At 38.9% G+C, this 24,217-nt stretch overlaps 2 protein-coding genes across 2 annotated transcripts in view; both read right to left on the reverse strand.

Annotated features, from left to right (window-relative positions):
• The window catches only part of LOC105215508 (uncharacterized), a 360,283-nt gene that overhangs the window by 265,971 nt on the left and 70,095 nt on the right, over nucleotides 1–24,217 (reverse strand). The window lies entirely within an intron of this gene.
• Nucleotides 9,164–11,989, reverse strand: LOC128922258 (odorant receptor 42a-like). The gene has a single exon (XM_054232173.1). It carries the CDS (start codon nucleotides 10,024–10,026, stop codon nucleotides 9,259–9,261), a length of 768 nt encoding a protein of 255 aa, XP_054088148.1. The 5' UTR covers nucleotides 10,027–11,989; the 3' UTR covers nucleotides 9,164–9,258.

Here is a 24,217-nt window from a genome sequence, read left to right on the forward strand (position 1 = left end):
ATAATTTAGAAATAACATTTCATATTGTTCCAATTTCATTTTAACAACAAAATCATTAATGCCTAGAAATAAGCCAACATAGCTTCGTTTTACTTCGGCAGCAAATAACTCTAAATCCATCCACAAAGCTTACAAATAACAACGTTGTGAGATGATTATGGTGATGGAATATATGAAAGCGTCAGAGTCCAGAAATCGAATTGACAACCTTCGTAGTGTCCATTGTTGCAAGGTGTGTCCGGTAATAGATTCTGCATCAAATGATGTTGTTTGTTTTGAATCAACGGATCCAGGAAGGAGACTTTTAAGTCACCAGATCATTCATGGTACCAGATCAACATAGCTACTCTAAATCTAAACCTCGACAGAGTTGTACCGATATAAGAAGTCAAACTCTCATTTTCATTTCCCTGACTCTTCGTGGTTCGGGGAAAACTCTAAGTCAATATATTTCAATATGGATATGAATGGAATGTCCCAAAAAATCCTCAAAATATTTAATCAACCTTCGCTATGATCTTCATTTGTTCACTTCGGAGCACCACATTTAATTACTGGTGAGTAATCACTTCCAATCAGTTTACGTAAGGATTTCTTCAGAAAATGGTCATGCTTTTGCTCAGTTCGATTGAACCAGATTTGATTTTTTTTTTTTACAGTGCTTAAGTTGAGTTTATAGGCACTCCAAGACCTCAGTAACCATGAAGTTTACAGAAAGTGCTTCCAAGCATTGGACAAGTTGACATCTTTCATAAAACTCAAATCTAGCTGGCTTGGATCGTTCACAATTAACATAGAAATGTTAAGGACTGTATGAATATACATATATCTATGAATAATACTATATCTTTCACATTAATGCTTTCCCCAAATGTGCAGAGGGAACACCAACGGAAATAGCGATCCCTTTTATTCATTTTCCACTGCAGATGACGTCGTTTCATCAAGACAAAGTCTGTTGCAATTTTTACTGTTATGCGAGAAATATTTTATAACAAATTTTAATAAGCGCAGTTTAAGTGCCAACTCTAGGGTCATGAAAAGTGTACATTTTATTTCTCCTAAAAACGCATTTAAAAAAGAATTCAATAAGATGCATTCGCCTCCTTGTGCTCATTAACAAAGTGGCCACTGAAGAAGGGCGTAAACGGGCAATAGTGCGAAATAAAAAGGCGATATAAAGTGACCGGCAAATTTATAGCAATAATTCGGAGACTATCAATGCAGGGCATGCTATAAAAATTTGATGACTTAATAATTTGTAAATTTAATACTTTACACTGATAATTTGTGCGTTTTTAAATATGCACAAGAAATTAGGGTTATCGCTTTGTATTAGAGGAAAAATTAAGCGAAATTTGAGCACTTTAAAGCTAATATATAATAGAGTTGTACATGATGCCATCTGTAGAACATTTTTTGAAAATAAAAAAGTGAAAGAAAGTGTCAGCAATGCTACAAATTATGCACCCCATCCACATTTAAGTAAGAAGGGTCGTAATAATAGAATCTCCCAAACACTCACGCACACAGCGACCTGGCAACAAATTTATTTATAACTTTCGAGATAATTTTTATGCATTCATTTTTATGACAATGATACGAGTGAGTCTAACACATAAAAGTTACACTTCGCCTTTCGTTTGCTCTCTTGTTTGTTCTTGTTGTTGGTTCTGCAAATTGATTGCGACACTGCAGTGGCGTAGTGCTTGACATTAGAATAAATTTCCAGCAGCTGTCGTTCAAGGTAGCCAGCATAAAAAGTTAGCGAAAATAAAGTGAGTTCCGTCAAGTCAAACAAGAAGTCAACACTGATAACAACAAATAAACTAACAAAAATAAAATGCAGAAGAAAAAGTGAAAATGTTGAAAAGTTACGCTGGAAACTGGAAAGTGGTTTCAAGTGTCAAAACACTACTAAACAAACATCAACTTCTTGAAAATGTCAACTCAGTGATAGCGTTTGTTTAGTACCTGCTCGCTCTCACTTCTAGAAGAGCTTCAAATTCGTGAAAATTTTGACTCACTTTATCACGGTTAAAAATTAATGTCCATCAACGATGATGGCAACTTAAAAATACGGTTTAGCGAACCGTCGTTGTCACGCCAATCGAGTCTGCGTAACAGAAACTGAGCCGGGTTTTTATCCGGCCAAGGACTTTCAACTCAGATTCTTCCCAAAACTAATTTGCGGACTAATTTCTGCGGCTAAACCAACAACAAAATATTGTTTAGTGTAGTTCGGTCCCAATTTGAATATGTACAGCAAAGTCCAGGAAACGTTCAAGCAGTAAATTGCATTCGAAGACTTATCCGATGGTATGTTCGCAAAAACATGTCTTTAAAGAAGAACTGTAAAAGTAATCTACTAAACTTGGTATCCAAAAAAGGTGTAGCAACGATTCCTTAAAATTATAATTAGAGGAATCCTTCTGTCTCTTCTAAACGATTGTGGCCGAGTTCACAATAGCTCGTTCACAATAGTTCGTCGCTTCGAAAGAATATATGAGTGAAAGAAATCTAAAGACAATCAATCGCCATGTAAAAATTTGTTTACTATCGGCTGGGAGAGGTAATTTTTATTATAAAGCTAGAGTCAGATGAAGTTACATGAGACTAACCCTCGCAACAGGAGTCACGAAGGATTAGAAGTTAGAGGTGTTGGTCCTTTGTGTCTGAAAAAATATCGGTCGCGTAAAATATTTTTTTTTTTTGTTTTCAATATTTCTTTATTTATTGAATCTGCTTTGTTTAAAGCCTAACAATAAGTATTAAAATCTTAAATCTATTTACAACTAAGTAAGCTCAAGAATGTGTAAAATATATCCACGAAACGCTTTGATCCTGTCCCGAAACCTAAATTCGAATCCGGTCAAATCGCTGGTTCGCCGAATATACATATAATAAATGCGATGGAAAAGAAGCGGGTTGCTGAACTAATTTGCAGATGGACCGAAGTGCTGCTTCGTTCGAGGGTAGCTGAGACTATTTAAGGACACAGGAACCAAATAGGCACTACAACCTGCTCTGGAGCCTCATTGACCTGATGATAGAGCTGTTAACGGAGAACGGAATGTGATGTCAGGGATACGCAGATGACATCGTGATATTAGCCAAGGGTAAATTTGAAAATATCCTTTGCGACATAATACAGAGAGGTCTTAGTCTAGCGAAAATATGGTGTAACGAAGTGGGGCTAAACATCAACCTCAGAATTGCGTAAGCTGGACGGTGGAGAAGAAAGTGACTAGATGTTTCCGCCTCGCCTTAATTCATACAGCTATAGTAATTTTCGTCAATTCGACGATGGAATTGAGGTTACTAAATGGCCGATGTAATTTTATTCTCAAATAACACAATGTAAAGACAAAATATGAAGACCTAACCGGGAGTTCAAATCGTATAACAGTTTCTCCGTATCAGAAATAGGAGCGTAGAAAAGTTTAGATTATTATTTTTGCAAATAACGTTGCCAAGAATTACTTAACCTACAACAAATGCGTTGATTATTGTGGAAAACTCAAACCAGCATTCAGTTCAGAAATCATAATAACGTAGGTTCATCCTACCTAGTTGTATGCAGACTGGTGCTTTTAGAGATCCGAATGCAATCAGCTCATAGAAAGTGGGCCTAAGCTTAGTGTCAACTTACAGAACGATGTCGGCCGAAGAATCCTACAAAATTTATTGGACTCCTTCGCGTGCCAAAGCATCATCAGCAATCTCAGCGGGGAACTTAGAAGGTTTTATGTTATTTGAACTAAAAATCTGACTATAACTGTCGCTAATGTTATTATTTACTTTGCTAGTAGGCCACTAGTGTACAAACCGCACATTCCCGCAGGTTTCTGCTACGCCCACAAGCACTACCCACACTGACACCACCCACTCACATAACTAATGCTTTTGGTCTACCAAAGCATTCTACAAAACATTGTAGATTCTGCACAAACACATTCACGCCTTCCTGTTGCATTTAGTCTACCGGCTACAAACGTAGCATTTTCCTCCAACAGGAATTTTTCCGATTTTTTATAGGTCAACGTGCCCAGTAACATTGTTATTACTTTTTATATATTTTTGGCCCAAAGCTTTCACCGCTGTTGCTTTTGCACGTTCAAATTTTGGTATGTTTTATTTTTATTTATGTTACACTTTTTCAAATGCTTTTTTTACGATCATTTACTTTACGGAAAAATCTAATAAAATATGACGAACGCCACAGTCAGCAACAGCACGGCTTCCGACCACAACTTCCGGCTGTTGTTGTTGTGGGTATATATCTATATTGTTGGTATATTTGCTGAGTGGGGTTCCTATGATTTCAAGCCATTCGGTGCGATGTGGCAACATTCTACGTATTGCAGTTGATGACATTATTTTTATTATTATTTTTTTTTTGTTCTTTTTTAGTTTTATATTATGTTGTTTTTATTTTATTTTTTTCATTTTTGTTGTTCTTTGGAAATTTCCACCCCACAAATACAACACTGTCCGGCGAAATAGTGTGCGGTATAGCGTAAGCTAGTGCTGCAGGCTTATAGCGGACATGATGGCAAATATTATAAAGATTTTATTTTGAAAAATGTTGGCGGCGTCACCAACACTACCGCAACTGACTAAGCTTCACGTTCGTCCATCTGCCGAGATATACTCATTCTGTCGCCGTTACTTCCAACTTACTATAACAGCCAACGAGCATACCTCCTGCCCTCCGGCCAACTAAATCTGCAATTGCTGCTGAGTGTACAGAGTCCAGTATGTACTCGTGTATTTATAGAGTTCCTGCAACTGACAGTATGCTTCATATACCCATCATAAACACAGACACTCACACATACATCTACCGTTAAAGCTAGCTTTTGGCTGCTGTTATTGCCACTGCTGTCAACGTTGCCGCCAGCATCATTGATGACAGCTGAAATGTAATTTAGATAAAAGTGTGAAATTCTTTTCACTCACTATTTACTGATTCGTTCGTTGTTGTTTCGCTACTATTTGTATTTCATGTTGTTGTTGTGTACATCCCCACTTATTTGCTTTCCTTTTTATATAGATTTCAAGCGTCAAATTGAAACTTATGTTTCCCTTTATTTTTACGCCATCAAGTGTCGGGCAAAAGCGGAGTGAAAGCGCAGTCGAGATCCGCTCTTGGATTTCGCCGCAAACAACGTTTCAGTTGCTTGATAGTCGTTTTGATAAGAGCTCTGCTATTTTAGTGGGCTGTTAGCGGTCAGAAGGTTAAATGGCTGTTGACTGTGTTATTTTTAAAGGCACGCAGTTGAAGTATTTGTCACAAAAAAGACTCGAAATAAATAGGCATTCCGGTTACCAAAATAAACAACTTAAAAGTATCGAAGCACTCCATCTCTTTTATGTTCTTAGAATTGATTTTAATAACAGGACCTCATGTTCTTGTTTCTTGTTACCTTCTGACATTTAGTAGTACCACCAGCTCGAGCGAACCTGGAAGTGGTCTCTTTGAATAGTATAAAAATACCACAAAACCGCTCTTTAATGAGATATCTTACCATAATTAACCCTTAATTCATCTACGTATATTGTATTCCATTCTATATCTATGGCCGAACGCAGTGGGAGCGACTTCAGGCGGATAACAGATTAAACGTGTACAGAGAGCAGCTCCCAACAGTATTTGTCAGCCGCTACTAACTTCACCATTTGAGATAATTGCGTCTATCTTGTAACGAGCATTAGGTTAGGTTAGGTCAAAGGGTAGATCGCCGCAACTGCAGAGCGTCTCATTAGTCAGATTCGATTGTCCTTTGTGACACCTCACCTCACATTCCTAACGGATCTCTTAGAGCCTTATGATTCGACAAAGTGCTTGTACTCTATTATAAAGTTCTTAAGTCGGCGAAGGTCGATTGCAGTCACTTCACTGGGTTTGCCAAAGATATGCCTACCGAGGCGCTTTAACCTATGTCTGGCGAGTGCTGGCCATTAAAGGAGGAAGTGCTTGAATGATTGCTTTGCGCCTTCTTTTGGCAACTAGCGTTTGGCTTGATCCCTAACCTCACCGCGTGTGTCCCTATTGGGTGGTCATTGCCCAAGCACACCAATGAATGCGGAGAGATGAGCCAGCATTAACGACAATAACAATGTTAGCCTTGAAATTCAACTCAGAATCACTCTTACCAACAATTGCCTGGCCTGAGTAGGCCAAATTGAAAAGTAAAGTTCTCTTTCGACGAACTAAAACCAAACTCTACAAGTCGCTTATCATTCCCGTCCTGAATTATGGTGCAGAAGCTTGGACGATGTCAACATCAAATGAGACGACACTACGAGTTTTCGAGAGGTAGGCAATTTTAATTATATATAAATGGAAACAGTAGAACAACAAACAGTAAAAAACATTATATACTGTTAACCGACCAGAGAACCAGAAGTAAAGACCGTTCTTAGAGAAAAAACTATTCTTTATAATTATTACATTTATCTCTTATGTTGAGGAGACGACAGAATTATAAACCATCACAATTTGTCAGTGCTGAATATCGCATTAGAAAGCTTTTCATATAGTTCCGCGTTGCATTTTCACATAATCCCTTGAAGAAATTTAACTTCTACAATAATTCACTGAGGTACTAACTACGGTGGAAGACTCAAGTGAGAAAGAAATACCGCAATAAAAAAGAGGTCGTAACCTTTATATTATCTACTGAGAACCCACGAATTGGTGTGAATCATGTTTGTAAAAAATGAACGTATACCTTTTTCGATTATCTATATATATAAAAGAAAGTGACGTTAGTTACTACGCTTATAACTGGAGAACGCCTGAACCGATTTCGGTGAATACCACCAATTCGGAAAGGTCTCCCCCCAAACAAGAAGAATACTTAAGAAAATTCTGGAAAATTTTCCGAAAACAAATTCTGAAGAAAATAAATTTTCAAATACGATTTTAAAAAGGAAATAAAAACGAACAGATGATGGCGCTGTGTGCATCAACTTTTGACAGCTGCATGCATATGCACAGTTGGCAACCCACGCAAGATGCAATGACATATGTGAGATGTTTATTTTGTGAGGTTATGACATTTGAGCACATGTTTAGTGTGTTCATTTCTCAGTGTAATTCAAAATGCCACGAGCCAAAAGATCTAATCTTTCGTATCGAACGCGAAATGCAAATAGAGTTCGGAATATTGCCTATCAATTGACGACGGATGAACAAGAAATCGCACGAGAACAGCGCCGTGTTAGTATGGCCCGACTTCGTGCATCACAAACACAAGGAGAAAGACAGGCGGAAAATGAAACGGCTCAGTTAACAATGAGAAATCGTCGGGCAAATGAAACAACTCAACAACGTGATAATCTAAATCAACGCATAAGAAGAAGTGATTCAAGTGTTGAATGAATCGCAAAATGTGTTGCTAAGCGCATAACTCGAGAACCGCTGAACCGATTTCGCAAATTCTTTGTTTAGAATGTTTTTAGAGGTACCGGGATGGTTCTTACGGAAATTAGAAAAATTGCCAGAAATAGTCTTAAATCCACAATTTTCGAATCACCCATAACATGAGGATTGAGTTAATTCCTAAACCGATTTCACTCATTTTCAACGCTCAGTTATAATGGGAATAGGGGCAACTTGGCACCTGTTAGTAGGCAGACAAACGGCAATTCGGCCTTGAAATTACTCCTAAATTGCAAATCAACGAAACACCAGTCTGCAAAATCGCAAAAAAAAAAGCTATAAAGAAGATTTTCCAGATATTCAAGTCGCTGGAGGTACTGCACAGGACTTTAAAAGATTTACGCGACAACAAACATATTTTTGGTGAAGCCATGATTGTGTTAGCAGGTGATTTTCGCCAGACTATTCCTGGATCAACTATTGTTGACGAACTAATCACATTCCTAAAGTCATCTAATTTGTGGCGACACATAAAAAATCGCCAATTAACATATAACATACGAGTGTTTTTCCAACAATATCATACTGCGATTGTAGAAATAGTTGAAAATGGTAGCGACGCAGTTGACACCTCGATAACATTTTTAACGGGTTTCTGTCACTTCATGGCCTCGAAAGATGAGCTTATTCATCGTGTTTTTCCTGACATGAAACCATAATATAATAAACATAAATGGCTGATTGAATGACCTATATTGGTGGTAAAAAACAAGGATCTCTTTGATCTTAATGCGACAATTTAGAATTTCGTTAAAAGCGAGTTGACGCAGCTACAAACCAGGATGACGTATTCAATTATCTCACAGACTATTTTAAATTGCTGGACTATCCCCACTCACTTGCAATTAAAAGTAGTGTGAGTTGTCATCATGCTGCGTAACACTATAACAACATCAAACTTTGCAAAAGAACAACACTGGCTGTGAAGAATGTAATCAATATCATCACCAAAGCCAAGATAAAGCCAACTATGAAATTAGGTCATTTGTTACTTCCTCCAACATACGATTAAAAAATCAAAGTTTTACAAATTATGATTATTACAATAATGTCTATCAATCATTTTAAAATTTATCGGCTATAACGTTTTCGTCTTTATGCGTAAGAATTTTTTCTCTGCATTGAAAGATTTACTAATTTATTGTATACCTTACCACAAAAACGTGTGGCCGCGTCTGCTTACAATTCATTAGTGATAAGACAACTTCTCCATAATTCAATTATTTTCATTTCAACACTTTATTCCAATTGTTGCTTGATATTCTGACCGACGCCCATTTTGTTGATGAAGGTATATAAGGTAAATGAGAATTTGGCGATCTTAAAAGAAAAAGAATGAGCTGAAAAAATGCCACTGATATTAGTAAGTGATCGCACCGACTCACCGACAAATTGGTGCCCAAATTAATACGAAACAACTTAACAGCGACAAAAGCGATTTCCTCCTGAGCACGATGCAGAAAATAGATCAACAGACGACGTGAACGTTTATCCAAAGCCAACCAATTGCAATGGAAGATCGCATTGGGCAACTTGACGCTGTCCGCCTCGAGCATCGATGCCTGATAGCAAGTGGGTAAAGTTTGCAATGACACACAAATGTAATAGACTATCGTAATGGCCTGATGACTAGCGTCGGCAAATATGAAAATGTTCAGCATGCAGACACAGAGTATAGCGGCGGCAACTGTGAACTGCAAGAAAATGGTGAGCGAGAGCACAGAGCCGACAGCGCTAGAGATTCTGTTGATCGAGAAAGAGTATTACGGATATATGCATGAGTTATGCTTGGTACAGTATTATCAAGCTTACTCTAACAATTCCTGATGTGAACGCACACAATCAATTAGGTCCCTGTAATTATCATCGTCATTGTGCTTCGGATTCTCGCCCAGCCTACTGACGCGCTCCGCAAGCAGCGTTATGTGCGTACGTAAGGCTTTTAAGTAAATGGCCGAGTATATATCGTTCGTGAATTGACTGACCAGCAGGAAATATACGTAAAGCACTTCGAAGAGAAAGTGCAACCAAAAATTAATGGTCGGCTCTGGAATCCAGTCAATAAATGGCAGCCAAGTGTTTAGCGGTTGACTGTGTGTAAAGAGTGCTGGTAGCCAAGAGATGGTACCGTATGCGAAATAAATTCCGCCAACAATTACGAATAAGCGCGACGATTTGATAACGGAGTCTTTTATTGTGAAACGTTCCTCAGCACTGTGGTAGCGCGCATCCAAACATTTAAAAATCGGTTCGACACTACGTAGACGCTCTAAGTAAACGCCCGTCACGATCGCCTTCAGCGGTAAAGCTAGCACATTGAGTGTCGCTTGTAACGTAGTAAGTATAACTGTCATCGATGAATTTTGCACTACTTGCATAAAGCCAACATTGAAAGCAATCGGGCTCATGAGCAAACAAATCCAGCAGAACAGCATATGCAATGAACGAAAGAGCCCAAGGGGTCTCAAAGGTTTTATGCCAATTAGTGCCCAGTAAAAAAATACAATCTGAAACGAGTCATTTGTCGCGAAATCTCCAGCACCGCGTCCATAAAATAAATCGAAAAATTTACGCATATTTCGTTTTGATTCTCCTCTTGAAACACTACTAATTAGTACAGTAGACAATTAAATCAAAGTTCAACTTTGATTTTGAACTGCTATCAATTGAAGACACTCCTTGCAAATACGGCGTAAACGAAAGCAAACCAAGAAAAACACTGCCGTACCGCAAGGAAGCACCTTTACTTATATTGCTCACTATTAGTTTACTTCCAAAAATTCTTTAAAGTTTCTTAATGACTAAATTTCCAGAGTTCCGTTTTCGATGAATTTTTAATTAAGGAAATGCAGTCTCGCGTGTCTGCCACGCACTCACAAAACTGTTTCACCTAAGCAAAATGCAACTTAATTATTAAAATCAAACTTGGTGACAACTTTTTCAAAAGAAAGATATTAAAAATGCATTATCTGCTACTTTAATATTCGCAATTCCTTGGCAATTACATAAAAGTTACCACCCACCTTATGTAAGAATATGGGCACAAAGTAAGAAAATCATATACACTTTCATCGTTTTCCGCCTCAATCAATACGATTTATTATGAACTCTGATAGTTGAACGTATTTCATCATTTGTGAAGACCTCTCTTGTTAATACTAATGAGAAAAATATACCAAACATTAGATTGGTCTAATAAAAAGTTAAATGAGCTCAATTTACACACTATATGTGGTAAACGAAAGAGAAAAAATACTATATTGCTAAACAACTATAGAGAAAACCATTGGGTTTGTACGACCTAACATCGAAAAGGTATGTTGATGAGATATACTTAAACAGTCTTTGTCTTTATTGATCTCGCCAGGCATTTCCACAATATTCGAATATACGTAACCAGAAAGGACACGTAAGATTATCCGCAAAAGCACTGTCAAACAAAACAAATTTGACTTCATGAGATCCATCAAAACTTGAACTTGCCTGAGTCCATAAAATTTAGGCGAATCTAAACCCACGTGATCCGTCAATACATGATCTTACCGCTCAAAATTTATACAAACTTTATTCAACATGAACCCGTAAATTCGCAAACCATTTGAAATGGCTGTTAAAAATATAAACAAATCGGACCACACGTGAACCCAGAAAATGGCAGCACACAATTCTGACATCAGAGGAGTCCACAAAGTAAACAAACCTGGCCTCACGTGAATCCGCCATATATAATATATAGAAATTTGACTTCATATGACAAATCAAAAAGTAAACAAACATCACCCTCCATTCAGCCACAAAATGTAGAATAACCTGACCCCAAGTGAGCCTCAAGAGAACCCCAAAAATGCAAGCAAATTTGAACCCCCATAAACATAAACAATGCACGGAAAAAACTCATTGGCCTCGCAGACAATGTAAATAAAGTCCCGGCCAGAGGTGTTTGACCTTGACAAACCTTGTTTACAAACCTGCCCCACGTTACCCCTCAAAATGTCAAAAATGCATAATTTTAACCCTCAAAATTTAAACAAGTTTTTCAAAATCAACAAACCTGAGCTCAGGTGACCCCTATAAATCTGAACAATCCTGACACCACATGACCCTTCAAAATTTAACAAACTTGACATTACGAAACCCCCCAAAATTTGAACAAACCTCTGTCAAAGGTCATTTACCTCGTTCAAGATGTAAACAAAGCCCTATCCAAGGCCATTGACCTCGACCAACATGTAAACAAAGCCCTATCCAAGGTCATTGACCTCGACCAAAATGTAAGCAAATCCCTATCCAAGGTCATTGACCTCGACCAAAATGTAAGCAAATCCCTATCCAAGGCCATTGTCCTTGACCAAAATGTAAAATGTCAAAGGTCGTGGATTGTTTATTTACATTTTGAGAGGTCACTTAAAATCAAGTTTGTTAAATTTTAAAGAGTTATGTGATACTGGGTTTGTTACGACTTTAAAGGGTCTTGTATACATTTTAAAAGATAAGGTGACTTTAGGTTTGTCGACACTTATAGAGCTCATATGATGTCAAGTCGGGGTACAGTGACTTTTAAAAAATGTTTGAACAAAACACGATTTCGATAGTCTTAGGTATGTAGATCAGGTGGTCATATCCAGCATTGTACATTGTGTGTTATAAAAAAGCTACATATTCATATCTTAATCAAAATCAGAGGGCGTCTTGTCAGTATAATATCGTGTCTATGTGGCAAAACCGGGTAAAATCGGGTCATAACTTACATGTTTCGATTAATATTATGAAATTTGGTAGTAAAAATTGAGAGAGTAAAAAATATTGCAACCGAACCTAGCGATTCCTTACTCGTTGTTTTTGCTGTTGTTGTTCATTTCAGTTATGAAGGCAAGAACAAATTCCATGCTGACAGTATACAGCCCGATCCGCCTCATACTCATCACGCTGCTGATGATGTTATGCGGTTGCGGTGCATAATTTAACTTCAAACTTTGATTGAGATTTTTCACTTACAAACTCTCACGTAGTGTGCAACTCTCAGCGCTGTGCTTATCTATTTGCTTAACTGTCAGTTTGTTGCATGCAACGTTTTTGTATTTTTCATTTATTTTTTGTTTTTGTTTTGCAGCGAATGTGTTGACTTTCTTCCTGTTTACAGTCTGCCACAACAACAACAACAAGTCACCTTTGTGTGTGTGGCATGTTTACATACACTTATGTGTTTGTGTTTGTGTGTGTATTTGCAGTGCAAATCGTTTAGTCGCAAATTGCTTTCGCAGCTTTTTTCCTCCTCTCTGCTTTTGAATACCAGCTTTTTACTGTTTTTTGTTTACTAGAATCTCATCAAAGTTTATAAATTGTATTTACTTTTTATTATTTATTATTATCGATTTATGTACTTTGCGGATTACAACCACAGGGGATAAAGTGATTACACGCAAGCTTATACGCATAAATTTTGGAATTATTCTATGAACATGAAGGATAAGCATTGAAAATAGACAAAAAAAAAAGAAAGTATGACAGCGCATAATCGATTAGCGTTTTCAATTAATAGTTTTTATTCAATTTTATTATAAAATATTCGCAAATTATGTTTATTTTAGTTTGCTTAGAGTAAATGGAGCTTTGTAGGATTTTTTAATGTCAATATATGTTTATAAAAAATTGTAATTTACTTATTAATTTATATATTATTATTTCGATTATAGTGTTTAAACTTTATAACAATTTTATATACCAAACATCAAATTCATATTTGAGCTGAATGGCAACCCTGTTTAAAAAATGTTATTAAGTCACAGCTTTTTATTTGACACGTTAAAAAATACTGATTGACTCAATAAATGTAAATTATTAGCTTTTAGCTTCACTCACCGTAGTAGAAGTAAAGATTCGAACAAGCAACTGGTATAAATCTTATGGACTGGCATAAGTAAATATAAGAGAGAAGAACAAGCGGAACTCGACAGCAGTGCTGCGACGGATGAAGTAGACCCGCACCAACAATTTACCGTGCCGAACAGAAAGCAACTCTAAGAGGACTTGAGTACAATAATAATATAATTCAATATTCAAAACCGAAAGCTATTCAAAATCGAGGCACTGGAAAGGCGCATATACCACCTACTAAGCGAAACTATTTGTTCGGATAAATAAATGAATAATAATTGGAATATGAGTGCATTTTGCTCTATCCGCAAATAGGAATATCCCGCTGTCTGCGCTAATAATCCCGGGATCAGCATTCGTAACATTGCAAATAAGATTCTTTCGACAGTATTGTGTGATAGATTTTAGTCCATTGTAAATAAACTGATTCAATTTTTAATTAGTGCGGCTTTAGACCTGACGAGTCCCAAATATACCAGATTTTTACAATACGTCAAATCCAGGAGAAGAAACTCGACAAACAGATCGCTACCCAGATTATATGTTATCGATTTCAAAGCCCTTTTTACAGCACTAATAGGAGTTGCTTATGCATCGCCATTTCCAAATTTGGTATCCTTGCGAAACGCATACGGCTATGCATAACGACTTGGAGCACAGTTCCGTCAAAATCGGGAAAGACATCTCCGAGCCGTTCCTCCACATCAGACAAGGTCTTAGATAGGGTAATTCGGTCTCGTGTGACTTTTAAAGGATAAAGGTAACCAGCGATTTTATATATTCTCGACTCAGACACACCCTTGGAAAGACCCCACTGAATTCAATTGAATGAAATACTTTAAAACGTTAGAATTTTCCCGGGTTACACAACGAGCAGAGAAGTGACTTGTCGAACACGATTATGCCGAATGAATTCTTATTTTTCGAAAGAAATGTATATTGAATAGTATTATATTTGGTTAAATTGAATTAAAAAAGATGTTCGCCTTTAAACCTTTAAAATAAAAGTCTATTGTCATATTGTAATATAAGGAAAGTAACTTTGGGAAGTCTTAAAGACTGCGTAAAATCTGATGAGAGTGGCATAAGCTACTTATTTATTTGGACACATTTCTCATAAATCGAATAAAGGGAAAATAACCGCAATACTCAGGAATTAGGAATAATACAGATCGGTGCGTTAATTGACTTGAAGGTGCTATACGTCAAATATACCACTGGAACTATGAGCAATACTCCGTCATTGAGAAGAGCGTGCAAATTCGCGGTGAGACAATGAGTTCTTTGCATTCTACCAGTGCGATATAGGCAGTCAAATCGGAGGTAGTTCATCAATAGATTTCCAAATATATGTTTGAAATAGTGGAAATGAGCAATGGAAAATAATACAGAACTACCGGTTGTCGGTGTTGGCAAATGTGTTGATGCAAATTTTTTTTTTTCTAGTATATGGATAATATTAGAAGAAAAAGGACCCTCGATGCTTCGTGATTTTTACTATTAAATGAAACGTTAGAAAATGTAAACCATTTAGAGTTAAGTGGAAGGTCAGCAGACACTAAGACCAATTGAGAAAGTAAAGGGTCATGTCAAGAGAGATGTTATAATAGTTATTTACGAAATTTATTTTAGGTTAGATAAGGAGTTTGATCGAAAACTCTGTATAGACCTGTCTTCTTGTCGTAAAACAGCTTGTCTTGCCAAAGCAAGATTAAAAGTTCAAAATTTTGAAGTATTTTGAAAAACACTGAAATTTATTAACCAACTTATTAATAGCCACATTTCCTTGGCTTATTTGAAGGCTCATTCAGTGGGTGTTTATCACTTAATATAGTATCCGTTAAAAAGAAAACATCTTACACGAATTTTTGAAGGCACTGATTACCTTATCATTTACTTTATTTTAAAATTGCTTGTAGAAAATTGTACAGCAAAAATTTCGTAAAGCCTTGAACCGACACACACTAACTTCCGAACTCATTTGCGTTCACTGTTACCTCAGTGGTTTTTCTCTTTAAAAAACACCTATTTCTTTATGCGTAAAGTATTTTATGTTGAAAATTCTCGATCCCACCACTGTCACATGTCATATGCACGCCATAAAAAATGTCTAAAAATTTACGTTAAAATTTCTAAGGAAAATTATCTTTATGATGGAGTTATGCTGCACACCGATAACCGCTAAACAAAGGCATCCCAGCATATGCGCTTACGCGTCAAAGTTTTCACGCAGCAAATTTTAAAATTTTGCGGTGATTTGCGAGAAAACAACAACAACAAGAAAATCATATTTAATGTAAATTTCACGATTTGACAACAACAACATCGGTGTGATGAGATGTATGTATATGAAAGCATAAAATTTACAAATTTATATGAGATGCTTAGTGTAGCTAAAATGTCATGGGTTTGTGTGTGTGTGGTATTTATTTATGTAGGTGTATGTGTGTGAAGCGGTGGGAGTATACATATATGAATATGCGTGAGTGTTCACATGTTAATGTCTATAATTATGTGCGAATGAGTTTTAAACTTGAAGATTGTTCACTCAACTCAAAATGCACACATAAATACATACGTACATACACCCATACATATATATATGTATACACAAATTTAAATATATGTATACTCACTAGCTGTGTAATATAATACTCGGCAATAAATTGCATATGAAATTGGCGAATAATTTTCAAAGAAATATGAAACCCGCAGCTTAATCTAAATTGAGAAACTCAAAGCAAAGAAAACACACACAAAAACAACAAATACCAAACTTGCGACGCTGCCACAAAGGCGGCGACAGCGCAACGAAGCGTGGAAATTTGTATGGTGGAAATTTGGCGGTAAAGCAACAACAAAAATCAAAAACAACAACAACTACAAAAACAAGTCCAACAAACCCCAAAAAACAACAAGACACCAGAAAAACAAAAACAAACAAAATCCAAAAAAACAAAAACAACAACAGCAGGAACAACAACAACAACAAGTCACCAGGAAAATGAAACAACAACAACAATCCGAAAAGCAATCGCAACAAACCACCAGCAAACCAACGAAACCGAACGTCAACCGAGCCACGTAAAACACACAACCGAAAAACCGCAAACAACGCGAACGCGGCATAACCTCAAAACAAATAGCAATAGCAGCAACAACAATAAATGCTGCAATAAGCAAAGCAAATACGAACGACAGCTGAAGTAAAGCATAAGATGTGGCAAAAAGCATGAGAAGAGGACAAGGAAAGGCTGAATAGGTTAGGTATTGTCTACTTGAGAGCGACACACCACAACAGCAAGAACAACAAATAGACTGTATGTAGTGTCACTAGAAGTGTGGCAATCCCCTGCTGTGCACTAAAGCGCAATGAGCGCGGCAACGCCGGAGTTTATTTACCCAAAAGCCGACGACATTTTCCATTAGCAAGTTCGCTTCTTGCTTGGCAGCAGAAGACGCGGTGAAAGAGATAGATACAGCTGAAAAGATGCTGCAACAAACTCACTCGCTAGCGACAGATGAAGTGTGGTTCGCTTATCAGGAAACCAGGACGTCGAGTTTAGACGGTTTGCGCAAACCTCAAATGCGTTGTGACACCGGCAAGTGGAGTTCACGACCGCATTGCCACTTAGTGGGTTGTTGTTATGTCAGGCAATTGTTGCAGTTGCATAAATGCAACAACAACAACGCAACATAATTGTTGCAAATATGCAAGTCTTCGCGTACTACAGGCGCCACCTAGACAAATACAACGCTGCGGGCGGAGGGTGCGCGGGTGTTGGCGGCAAAGTTGAAAGGTGCCGTAAGTGGTAAATGTCACTTGAAGCTGCTGCGCCTGTTCTCTGTGCTGTGTTCTCTGTCTCACCTCATCGAGCGTTCACACCCATTGACCCCTCTCAAGGAGTCAAGTGGCTTTTGTGAAATCTAAAATTACTTAGTGAAACATGAATTTGACTGCAGTTTATAGCAGTGATTTTGCGTGGCACCAACTTTGTGGCAAAGCGGAATCTTTTGTGGCATGGAAATAATTAAAATAAATTATTATTTAAGTGTGCAATGCGCTCAAGTGGGTTTTAGATGTTGCAATAATATTATGAAAGTGTGATTATGTGATTTCGTAGTTTTTTTTAAAAGCCGCCGAACCCTAATCAGCAATTTCGAGCTTCCGAGACTCTGATTACGTTCGTTCACCGAGTGTCTTCTTAAATTTTAGAAACAAAAAGCAGTTAAACGCGACAAAGTCTTGAGAATACGGTTGATGGGGCAGCAGTTCGCATTATAATTCGACCAAAATGACTGTGGAATGGTGTAGGTGTGAAAAGGAGTATTATCATAGCCGAAAAGCAATGACCATTTTGTTCTTCTTCATGTAGTCGATGTAGAGCCCACCTTATAAAACCCAGAAAACGGTGGCCACCACGTTTCCGATAGATAGGATAGTTTTCTACCAGCATGAACACCAATAATAAGGTCAGCTTAAAAATCCAACGCAGAATCACTCTTACCAACAGGTGCTACTTTGGACTTAGTGGGCAATTGGAAAGTAAAGTCCTCTCTCGACGAACCAAAATCAAACTCTATAATGTGGACGATGTCAACATCCAAAGAGATGGCACTACGAGTTTTCGAAAGAAAGGTTTTGCGAAAGATTTACGGTCCTTTGAACATTGTCAATGGCGAATACCGCAAACGATGGAACGATGAGCTGTATGAGCTAAACGACGACATTAATATAGTACAGCGAGTAAAAATCAAAGATACCTTCTATGAGCGCCTAGAACGTACATATGAGCGCTGCCCCCGCCACGATGTCAAAATCGTGCTTGGCGATTTCAACGCTAGGGTGGGTAAAGAAGGTGTCTTTGGCACAACAGTCGGAAAATTCAGCCTCCATGACGAAACATCACCAAACGGTCTGAGGCTGATCGACTTCGCCGGGGCCCGAAATATGGTCGTCTGTAGTACTAGATTCCAGCATAAGAAAATCCATCAAGCTAATTGGCTGTCCCCGGATCGAATCACTCGCAACCAGATCGATCATGTTGTGATAGATGGACGACATGTCTCCAGTGTTTCTGATGTGCGTACGCTTCGTGGTCCCAACATCAACTCGGACCACTATCTTGTAACAGCTAAAATACGCACCCGCCTCTGTGTAGAAAAGCGCACACGTCAACAAACACAAGGAAGGTTCGGCATCGAGAAGCTGCAATCACAACCGACAGCCGAACGATTTTCTACTCGACTTGCACTCCTGCTCTCTGAGAGCACTCATCAGCATCTCGGTATAAGGGAGCTGTGGGACGGCATATCAAACTCCTTACGTACAGCTGCAACCGAAACCATTGGTTTTCGGAAAAGTCAAAAAAACAGCTGGTATGAAACAGACTGCCTACCTCGCGTTCGACCGCAACACGAGCGGGATGGGAAAGATACCGAGAGCTGAAGAGGGAAGCGAGACGCATTTGCAGACAAAAAAAGAAAGAGGCCGAAATGCGTGAGTATGAAGAGCTTGACAAGCTGGCCGACAGGGGTAATGCTCGAAAATTTTACGAAATATCCGACGACTAACTGAAGGTTTCAAGACCGGAGCACACTCCTGTAGGACCCCCAGAGGTGATCTAGTTATTGATGAGCAGAGTATACTGAGTTTGTGGAGGGAACATTTCTCCAGCCTGCTGAATGGTAGTGAAAGTACAACAACAGGAGATGGCGAACCCGATTCCCCAATCGACGACGATGGAGCAGATGTTCCATTGCCCGACCGTGAAGAAATTCGAATAGCAATTACCCGCTTGAAGAACAATAAGGCGGCGGGTGCCGATGGATTACTGGCCGAGCTATTCAAATACGGCGGCGAAGAACTGATAAGGTGCATGCATCAGTTTCTTTGCAGAATATGGTCGGAAGAAAGCATGCCTGACGATTGGAATCTCAGTGTACTCTGCCCAATACACAAAAAGTGAGACCCCACAATTTGCGCCAATTACCGTGGGATAAGCCTCCTTAACATCGCGTATAAGGTTCTGTCGAGCGTATTGTGTGAAAGACTAAAGCCCACCGTCAACAAACTGATTGGACCTTATCAGTGTGGCTTTAGACCTGGAAAATCAACAACAGACCAGATATTCACCATGCCCCAAATTTTGGAGAAGACCCGTGAAAATAGGACCGACACACACCATCTCTTTGTCGACTTTAAAGCTGCTTTCGACAGCACGAAAAGGAGCTGCCTTTATGCCGCGATGTCTGAATTTGGTATCCCCGCAAAAATAATACGGCTGTGTAAACTGACGTTGAGCAACATCAAAAGTTCCGTCAGGATCGGGAAGGACCTCTCCGAGCCGTTCGATACCAGACGAGGTTTCAGACAAGGTGACTCACTATCGTATGAATATCGTAGAATGGACCAAAGCAATCCAGCTTTGAAAATGTTCGATGCAGTACCTACTGGTGGAAGCTGAGGAAGGGTAATACCTCCATTCCGTTGGAAAGACCAGGTGGAGAGGGACCTGGCTACACTTGGGCGCCAAACAGCCAAAAGTAAATATGACTGGCGCACTTTTGTAAACTCGGCATATGCGGTATCTACACAAATAAAGCAGAAGAAGAATAGTCTTCGCCTTCCTCGGAACAGGTCCACCGGATGAAGTCTGCAGTTTTGTCTATGACCTGGTCACTGATGGTTTCGATGGATCACGTGTTTCGTCGACAGATGAAATGATTTCAGTTCTAAAAATAAAAATTAAATCACCGACGAATATTGCTGTTACTTCCACAGCGTCCATATCTTTACCATCGCGATCCCAACATCCTCTGTGCACCGATGTCAATATGATGCTCATTGGAAAGACATTCATCACTAGACTAAGTTTTATTTTTAAGCAAAATACCACTTATATACTAAATCAAAAATAACTCGAAGCTAACTGCAGCAAACATATTCGACCGACCTATTTAATATACTATATAACCAGATTAAATCTGGTAGCTAAATCGGATTTAAGTCTAAACAGACTCCGGCACCCAACAAATTAAACTCTAAATAGCTTATTTCAAAATAACTAAGAGCTAATCAACATATCTACCGTTACTAGGTCAAAACGTATTTACACATTAAAGCTAAAGCTAAATCCTCTCTCTAATACAACTCCATCAAAATCTGCACCATCAACGTTACCGCAAGACACAATTGCCATAAAGGCAATTAATTTTGAGACGATGAATGGCATGAGGTACTATTGAAATAATAGGGAAATTGAGGAAAATGTGCTAAAACAAAACATTTTTGTTGTGGTTTACTATACTACGTGCACAACACTGTTATTGCTGCATTGTTGTGTTAGCCATTGTTCCCGCTGCAATTATCGTTGCGTCAGCTAAACGCTGGATAGTGCGCACAGGCAAAAGCGAATGAAGGTGTTCTCTTTATAATTCTTAGACAAGTAAAAAAATTTGCGGTTGGGTATTATAGCTTTGCTTTCAGTAACAGGAACGTTTGGAACGTTCGTATACTAGCGATCTCTACTCACTAAAAGATTGTTGATATGGAGACCTCCACACCTACCGTTATCACGACATCCGGATCTACGTAACTGGAAGGGTCCCAAATTTTTTACCCGACAAAGGGCAGTCCACATGGCAGCAGTTTCACAAAATTATTTGGGAAATGTGTCCTACTGCTACAACAGCAACAACAGATCCCAATCATCGCTATCTGATATTACCGGTCATTCACAGAGAGAAATAGGCCTGCGTATTTATTGACAAAGCTCAATAACTGTGAAATTTTCATTTTAACCCAACTGGACATTACATGACGAAAATCCCATATGGATTCCTCGTGCCGACGCCATACTTTTTCTCGCTCTTTCGATATTTCTCTTCAGATTTGCCATTTCGTCATGGTGCCAGTGTCGTATTTTCGTGAATTGGACTGAGCAACAACTTGAAAATGATCCGGTCCAGATGATCAGATGATCGAAAAATCATCTTCAGGCTCGATGACGCTCATTTCTGGCTGAATGGCTTCGTTAATAAGTAAAATATACATTAGTAGTCACTTGGCCGTACTTCAAGGCCGGGAGGTTACTGTGAATGGGAATCGCTACCGCTCAATGATAACCGAATATGGTTTCAACAGGACGGCGGTGGTTTGCCCGCACGGTCGTGTGATTTGACTGCGTGTAACTATTTCCTGTGGAACTACATCAAGTCTATGGTCTATACCAACAAGATTCGTTCGACGATTGACGAACTTAGTACGAGAAATTTAAAATTCCTCTTAGTATATTCAATTCGACGTAGTTCTCCGCAAGCAATGGCCAACCTTCGAGCTTATCGACTTAATGTCTGGATCCCACTTTGGCAGACATATAAACACTACAGACCGTTCCCACTCGAACTAAGCACGGCCTTACTTGCTTATACACATTTTATGACAGCAACAACAGCATTTGTTGTTGCCGCGACTTGTTGTCGTACTGTAGGTATTGGAGTTTGTTTGATTTGCAACACTTTTATGACAAAGCACTTCCTCCTGCCAGAGCTGGCGACCAGCAAGAGAATGCGCCAGCCTGCCAACCAGCGAACCAACCAGCCGTACAACCCACCGGTTGTGCTCATTTCAACTCCAACGAACGGTTAAAGCAATGCAGCGCTTTGCCGCAACGCAATGCAGACACCTCTGTGTGTGAGTGTTGCTGTGCGCTTGCAACTCAATACTGTCAGCGAGGTGTTATTGTGTGCAACTAACAGCAAACTAACGTCAACACACAACACTGAATGAGCCACCACCACCAACAACAACAAGAAGACTAATGGCAATAGCAAAACCAAATAGAACCGACAAGCGCCCAGCGGTGTCAGTTAGCTGTTGGTACCAATGAGTCAGGTGAGAGGCGGCAAAATGCCACAACACAAAGAGCACAGTGTTGATGGTTGGATTTCGCATTTGTGTTGGCAGCAACACTGCAACAATCTACGAATCTACGGACTATGAGTATTTACGCCATTTGCCACCGCTGCACACTTGCGCATTTTCCGCGCCCATTTTTATTTTGTCGCTGTTGTGAACTCATTTGTTTGTCGTTCAGTTCATTCGGTCGTTGCTTGATTTACTCGTTTATTTGGCCGTTGGCTGTTGGCTGTTGACTGTTGTTGACCCGCTGGCCCTATTGCCTCGTCGGCCATCCGATTCACTCACTGTTCAGGCACACATTTTCGCTTTTGCTTTTGTTCGGTGCGCGGTGTGGAATGCGGAAATGGTGACGTTGCTGGTTGACGCAGACAATTAAGGTACGCATTACGCGGTGCAAATAGTGCTAAGCGCAGTGAATTGCATTGAGGAAAGGAATTTGTATTTTTGTCATTATACACAAAAGTTGAAAGAATCGGAATGAGAGTGTATATTAAAGCTAGATGGCGCTAAGTGCAATGTGGAATAAGAAGATTTTACAACCTCATTTCATTTCATATTTACAATTGTATACAATTGTAAGTGGTAATCCAAGTAGAGGTTCTTTTTTTAATAGCCGTTTTTGACAGATCACACGTGAGTCGTATCAAGCTGTCACGTTATTTTTGTTCAGTATTGTTTGTTATTTCATCAAGGACAGACTTACGCCTGACAACGTTTACAAATTATTCAACTTTATCCGATCCAACGTTTTCGAGTCAAATTCTGTTCAGCGATTAGGCCCATTTCTGGGTAAATGGGAAAGTAAACAAGCAAAATTGTCGCAGTTGGGACGAAGAGTAACCTGAAGAAATTCAAGAGCTGTCATTTCATCCAGAAAAAAACAACGGTTTGGTGTTGTTTGTGGGCCGGTGAAATCATCGGTCCATATTTCTTCAAAAATGATGCCGGTGAGAACGTTACCGTCAATAGTGTCCGTTATCGTGCCATGATAATCGTCTATTTAAAGGGTGAAATTGAAGCTCGTGTCTCGGCGACATTTGGTTTCAACAAGACGTTCGTCACTTTCCACATATCGCAACAATCAATGGATTTATTGAGAGAACACTTCGGTGAGCAGGTTTTTGGCCGATCGATTAGCCACTAAAACCGTGTGAGATCAGACCGTTAGACTTTTTCCTGTGGGAATATGTATAGTCTAAAATAAAGGGTGATTTTTTAAGAGCTTGATAACTTTTTTTAAAAAAAAACGCATAAAATTTCTTTATTTCGGTTCTTTATTTGAAACGTTAGATTGGTTCATGACATTTACTTTTTGAAGATAATTTCATTTAAATGTTGACCGCGGCTGCGTCTTAGGTGGTCCATTCGGAAAGTCCAATTTTGGGCAACTTTTTCGAGCATTTCGGCCGGAATAGCCCGAATTTCTTCGGAAATGTTGTCTTCCAAAGCTGGAATAGTTGCTGGCTTATTTCTGTAGACTTTAGACTTGACGTAGCCCCACAAAAAATAGTCTAAAGGCGTTAAATCGCATGATCTTGGTGGCCAACTTACGGGTCCATTTCTTGAGATGAATTGTTCTCCGAAGTTTTCCCTCAAAATGGCCATAGAATCGCGAGCTGTGTGGCATGTAGCGCCATCTTGTTGAAACCACATGTCAACCAAGTTCAGTTCTTCCATTTTTGGCAACAAAAAGTTTGTTAGCATCGAACGATAGCGATCGCCATTCACCGTAACGTTGCGTCCAACAGCATCTTTGAAAAAATACGGTCCAATGATTCCACCAGCGTACAAACCACACCAAACAGTGCATTTTTCGGGATGCATGGGCAGTTCTTGAACGGCTTCTGGTTGCTCTTCACCCCAAATGCGGCAATTTTGCTTATTTACGTAGCCATTCAACCAGAAATGAGCCTCATCGCTGAACAAAATTTGTCGATAAAAAAGCGGATTTCACATTTCGAACCGAACAC

This window comes from Zeugodacus cucurbitae, chromosome 5 (genome assembly GCF_028554725.1).
Source record: "Zeugodacus cucurbitae isolate PBARC_wt_2022May chromosome 5, idZeuCucr1.2, whole genome shotgun sequence".
NCBI lineage: Eukaryota > Metazoa > Arthropoda > Insecta > Diptera > Tephritidae > Zeugodacus > Zeugodacus cucurbitae.